This window comes from Sardina pilchardus, chromosome 13 (assembly GCF_963854185.1).
Source record: "Sardina pilchardus chromosome 13, fSarPil1.1, whole genome shotgun sequence".
In the NCBI taxonomy this organism is placed as follows: domain Eukaryota; kingdom Metazoa; phylum Chordata; class Actinopteri; order Clupeiformes; family Clupeidae; genus Sardina; species Sardina pilchardus.
This window is the reverse complement of record NC_085006.1, coordinates 1,987,982-1,994,151: the sequence shown is the minus strand read 5'-3', so window position 1 is coordinate 1,994,151 and position 6,170 is coordinate 1,987,982. Positions and strand designations below refer to the sequence as shown.

At 41.5% G+C, this 6,170-nt stretch overlaps 1 protein-coding gene and 1 long non-coding RNA gene across 3 annotated transcripts; one reads left to right on the top strand and one right to left on the bottom strand.

Moving 5' to 3' along the window:
• Positions 1-1,334: 1,334 nt before the first annotated feature.
• On the bottom strand, positions 1,335-2,281 carry LOC134099811 (uncharacterized). Of its 2 annotated transcripts, none has more exons than XR_009941172.1 (3): positions 2,034-2,281; positions 1,904-1,954; positions 1,335-1,832 (listed from the first exon to the last, which is right to left on the bottom strand). It is a non-coding gene; the product is annotated as an uncharacterized LOC134099811 (long non-coding RNA). The 2 variants fall into 2 exon arrangements; XR_009941171.1 differs by having other exon boundaries at positions 1,335-1,829.
• Positions 2,282-2,874: 593 nt separating this feature from the next.
• LOC134099999 (olfactory receptor 2A14-like) lies at positions 2,875-3,816 on the top strand. Its single transcript, XM_062553046.1, has one exon. It carries the CDS (start codon positions 2,875-2,877, stop codon positions 3,814-3,816), a length of 942 nt encoding a protein of 313 aa, XP_062409030.1.
• Positions 3,817-6,170: the final 2,354 nt, after the last annotated feature.

The window sequence follows — 6,170 nt, the reverse complement described above, 5'->3', positions numbered from 1 at the left end:
TCTACGAGACAGAACAACTCTATCTGTTAGTGATGTCACACATCAAACAATGCTGCAGAAACACGAAAAAATTACTTTGATATGAGTAGGCTATCATGAGAGTTCCTGTTAATGATGACGTGTAGCCTATTGCACGATGGAAATAATTTGAAGGAATCTAGCAGCAGTCTTGTAAATAGTGACCCACAGTCTTTGCAAAATCCTAATCTGAGACTGGCCTGTGACTAGACTGTGACTAAAAACTCAATGAATTGTCTTTAGATGTGAGAGGGTCTGAGACGGTAGTCTTTCAAAAATCTTTTCCAAATCTTTGCAAAGTCTGTCAATGTAAGGTAGGCTTAACTGGGCTTGCAGATTTGGGAAAACGGAGTGTATGGACAGAGGGAGAGGCACCGGAGGAACGGAGCTCTGCGCTGGTGCTCGGTTGCTCGCTTGCAAAGGCAGGGGAAAGAGGAAATGGATCGAGGTTGTGCTTGACGCCCTGGCTGGGCAGAAGTTCTGGGGAAAAGTCGGGAAAATACTGGCCATGAAATGAAGTAGATGGTGACTGGACATCGTGCTGCTGGGAATCTAATTGCTGTAGAAGACTAAGTAAGTCTGCTTTAGTAGAGCGAGGACAGGTGATCCCACGCGCATCCAACTCTTCGCGGATCACGGAAATGGTCAGAGGGTTGGCTCTCCTTCGTCGACTCGAGCGGCCGCTACCGTGCGAGCCAGGCGAGCGATTGGATGCCCGTGAGGGCGCTGGAGAAGCTAGCCTGCGGGACCGGCTCCAGGGAGGAAGCCACTTGACGTGGCCGTCAGCGACCAGGGACAGCAAGAGTTGGAGCGGGGTTAGCGGGTGGAGTAGGCGGAATGACAGATGAGTCGTCCTCGAATTCACTACCAGATGCATGTACGTTTAGTTCCATGGTTGTGAACGCGTCTCTGCATGCGGAGTGTTCTAACGCTAATGCTTCAACTGCGGCAGGTAACTGCACCTAACCCGGCAAGTAACCCGACAGGTGAGGAAGGGGGCGTTGCAAATACCGTCACGCTTCTCCTGAACTTCCGTTTGAGAACGACATTTTCGTGCAAATTCTCAATGCGGCTAAAAATAACTAGTCGTGCTACGATGGTAACTAAGTTCACTTCGACAGTACATGCAGATAACTTTGCTCTTATCAACTGACCCTGAATGTGGCAAAGTGGATGTTTGGTATACATTGCAACATGACGACTACGCCATCTGAGGCCCTTCCCCTCAGAATATGAATTCTTTTTGACTGGTTAATGGATTTAAGCTACCAGAGGCAACACAGGTTCGGGGTCACAGAAAACCAGAGAAGCGTGTGTCCAAAAATAAACTCTTATTTATTCACATTAAAAACATAAGGATTGAGTTCTCTCCAGTGTGGGTTCGCTCAAGTCAGTATAGTACTCTCCAGTGTGGGTTCGCTAGTACTCTCCAGTGTGGGTTCGCTAAAGTCAGTAGAGGTGGCTATTCCAGGAATGAGACACTAGTGAATAAATAGCACATCAAATGCATCAAATTGTCACGGCAAACAGTGTAAATCACCGCAATCACTACACGCAGGGAATGGTGACACTCAGGACATGCAGTGTAACAAGCTAATAGCCTCCGCAACCGGACTGAATACGTAGTCACTCAGTGAGCAAACAGTAACACACCTGTCGTCACTTCAGTTAATCAACTTAGTGGTGGCTAACACAGCCGATTCAACAAACGGAATGAGACACACAAAACAAACACAAAACAAAACAAAACAGTAGCGTTTGAACTGGAACCAAGATGCCTTGATGTTGCCGCTCCCTGTTACGCCCGAGATCTGCTACACAAAGAACATACAGTTAAACCCACGCAAGTTTACATATTAATTTAAAAACGATTAACGTGACCTACCGCTCAGGTGTGGTCAGTCATAAGGCCCATGTTCAGCGGCTAGCTGCACTCCTAAAACCCCAATGTTTGAGTTAGCCCACTGAATGATACAAACGTAGCCAACTACAAACACAATACCACAATCACCTACCGAGAAGTCGGCGGACACACGGAACCGGTCAGAGGAGAAGCCAATACGGGGAGCGGTGAAGGCTGGAGTCAGGCAAACAATGGAGCTACGACGTCAGCCTTCAAAATAAAAGCTAAGACTTTATAGCCGCTCCCACGTACTGATTGGCTCACCTCCAATTGCCCAGAGCCACTCAGAAGGGCACTGCCAAGCTAACTAAAAGGGGCATGAACCTAGTCCTGCTACACTGGCAATGTTTTAAAACTAAACTTTCCATTCATTAGTTTGTTAGCAGCGTCCATTTTAACGTCTTCCGCTGGACATCTAAACAATGGCATTGTGGGGCGCGCTTACTGTTTTGCTTCTGGTTTACAGCCGGGTCCTGTAGTTTTTCTAACGTGGCCGCAGCAGTTTATAAAAACTTGTCACAGGTCAGAAAGAGCGTTAATCTCGCGGAAAAAAAATAATGCCGTTTAAATTGTTTTGAATTAACGTGTTAATAACACGATATTTTTGACAGCACTATATTACTTAATTACTACTGTATATTGTCTGTCCATTAAAGGCCTATGGTTGTTTGCCCTCTGCCCTCTCCATCATTTTCTTGTCAACAGATGTATGTTCATTATGGTCATTGCAACACTGAAACCTTGACTTGTGTTTACAACAGTGGTAGAAGACACTTCCCAACTGGGGAGCCCGGGAACAATTCTTACTGTACATTGTGTTGCTTTAATCATGTAGGCCTAATCAAGTCTCAGGTGAATCAGTCCCACGTCTATTGAGGCAACTCTCCTTTAAGAGCACGGTTGCACATTGTTTTGCCATACTTTTGACATTGTATTATTGTATGTGGTTAACAATGAAAAACTCAACCAATATTGTATCCATTATTTTAACAGGATACAGTGACATTGGGCATATTGCATATCTTTACTTTACCATGTTGTTAGCATTTTATCTTTGCATAATATTTGCCAATGGTTTTCTTATTGGAGTAATTTGTATGAATAGAACTCTTCATGAGCCCATGTACCTGTTTGTTTGCAGTCTTTGTGTGAATGAATTATATGGCAGTACAGGTTTATTTCCTTGTCTTTTGGTAAATCTGATCTCAAAAACTCATGAAATTCCTCTCACATATTGTTACATGCAGATGTACTGTTTGTATACTTATGCAACGGTAGAGTATTGCAATTTGTCAGTTATGTCTTATGATAGATATATGTCGATCTGTTATCCTTTACAGTACAACAGCATCATGACACAGAGAAGAGTGTGTATTTTACTGGTACTTACATGGTCATATTCCTTTTGCCAGTATGGTATTACCCTATCTTTAAATGTGCATTTACAACTGTGTGGTAATATCATGGAGAAAGTGTGGTGTGACAATTACTTGCTGGTCCGACTTTCCTGTTCAGAAACAACTATAAATAATATATATGGATCTTATGCAACTGTCCTAACTATTTGTGTTCCACTGGTACTCATGTTGTACTCATACATCAGGATCATCAACATTACTGTTAGTTCTGGTTATGCTGCAAAAAAGAAGTCTCTATGCACATGTGCCCCTCATATTGTTTCACTACTGAATTATTCTATAGGTTGCTCTTTTGAAATCATTCAGAGCAGACTTGATAAGGCAAATATCCCAAACACGCTGCGTGTGATTATTTCAATATATTTTTTAATGATTCCACCACTTGTTAATCCAATTATGTATGGACTAAAAATGGCTAAAATTAGAGAAGTATCTACAAAAGTTTTTAAAAGCAGAAGACCATTTTCTTTACAATAATGTTTTACATTTTTTATGTCAATTCCATTCTTATTTGATTTCTTTATAAGTTTTCTGTATGCTTTTTGGAGCTATGAGAACTGTATTTTCACTTTTTCACTAAAAGTGACATAGTGTGGTGTTGCTGTCACTTGTGTTTATATTTATATCTGTGATCTGATGCCCTATCAAGTTTCACATGTGTTTTCTTTTGTGCAACTTAATGACAAAAGGTACAAAAGAACATGCCAAAAAATAGTAGAAAATATCACAGATGAATGCCCCACAGGTATCAATTAAAATTGTATTGTGCATGTGAATGGATCTGAAAATGTTTTCTATCGGGTAACATATAGTGCTATACTATTCGAGATCAAGGTGTGTCATGTAATAGCATTGACATGCACTTCCAGTTCTATTCCAATGTCTGCCCGATGTCTTGTGAAAAGCAAAGGCCATTGTAAAGCTATAAATCCAGCTAATATTCTTTCTATACCTAACCATATTCATCAAAAGCCAGATGCATTGTCAGCTGACATGGATCTCTTGGATCTATTAAATGTAGGCATTCTCAGTTTTTGTAATCAATTGTTTTATTTGTGGGAAAAAAAGAGGATTTCTGTTTCTTGTTGAAACCTGGCTAACTTCAGACCAGTAGGGGATACAGAATGTGACAGATGGATGGGCCTGGGCCTCAAAGCAGTCCAATGATAATGATTGTGTTGTTGTTGCTTTGTGTAATCCAGACATCAGAAATGTTCTATGACCAATCGCTTCTTCTCTGCACTTTCCCTGTCCTCACAGCTCCAACTTGCGCACTCTTGTGTTTTTTAGCGCTGTCTACAGGTCCCAGCACACCAGCCAGAGCCTCCATGTCAACAATGAATGAAAATTAGCTTATTATCGATGCGTGTTAGGATATCAATTTGAGCGAGTATGCTGCACATACATGTTTGCTAAAGATACAGGACTGCTAGAGTGCAATGAGCAGCCAACCACCATGAATGAATAGTTTTTAACTCGATTCGGCGAAATAACCAGAAGTAGAGCGGCCGCCATGTCTGCGGTGTGCGTGAGGCGAACAAGGATTTTAATTTGAATGTATTCCTATGGAACTCGCAGACACACTTTCAGAAAGTCACAAAGTCATAAACTTTCATAAAGTTTGTACATTTAGACTTCGAATTTCGTCCCATAATTTATATCACAGCTACCTAAGAGTTTACCACAGATAACACCGTTGTCCGATTTCAATTTAATATTTTTTTCTGGATTTGGGGAGGTCTCGTTATGGAGGCTATGTTTCCATATCTTCCTATGGTTAGAGGTGGAAAGTAACTAAATTTACTCAAGTTACTGTATTGAGTATTTTTTTTGTGTGTATTTTGGATTTTTTCAGTAGTTTTAAAAATCTGTATTTTAAATTTATTTTGAGTGAAGTATTGTACTTTGTTACATCACTAATCCAATCAGTTACTTGAGTTAAAAAAAAAAAAGAGGAAAAGAGCAGAATACTATTATATACTATATTATATACTACTAGTATTCCGAATCACCGGAATACTATATAGTATAGTATATAATAATAATATTAGTAAACACATCTGTTTCGCTAGCCTAGAAATCTAGACGCACCCTAGCGGCCAAAAATATTTTATTACCGTTGAGGCCAAGCCTGCACTAGGCTCCAGGCCAGCCTAGCCAATCAGAATGCTCTATCTGTGTACGGAGTCCTTGAGCCCGCCTTGAGCTCACATTCGGCTTCCGATATTGACGCTAGGGGGCTGGCCCATGCGTCCTCGTTCGACGAATTGGGTGTGAGACCATGTTGCACAACCATAGAGAAAAACGAAAGATGAATGGGGCTAACGAAGCACGCTCGTTTTAATTTGGAAGAGTTAGACTTGGGCTTTTCTTTGAAGGTTGAGCAGAAAGAAGCACTCAAGTCATTCGTTTTAAAGAAGGATGTATTTTTGCCGACCGGCTACGATTGGTCACAAATGCTGGCCTATTACGTGCAGAGGCAGTTTGAAAGACAACTGTTCATCCCACCCACAGGCTTCAGCTCTGTGAATGGTCCGACTCCAGTCTATACATTTATGTATAGTTTGGCTTGCCAGGCTACTGATTCGCTGTAGTGAGGCAATTTTTGTCATGGGTTAGATGTGTGAAGGTCGCCGCTGCTTATAAGTAAAAGGCTTGTCCAGGATTTTGGTCAGACACAGGTGGCGTGCAGTTTTGGATGAACCTTTTCAAATCATTGATGCTGGCCACTTCTCCGGTGATTCCTTGGATAAGAGCCTAATGCAATTCTGCTTCCTCAAACTAGTTCACAAAGTATTGGAACGCCCATGTTAAATTCCCATAGAGGATTT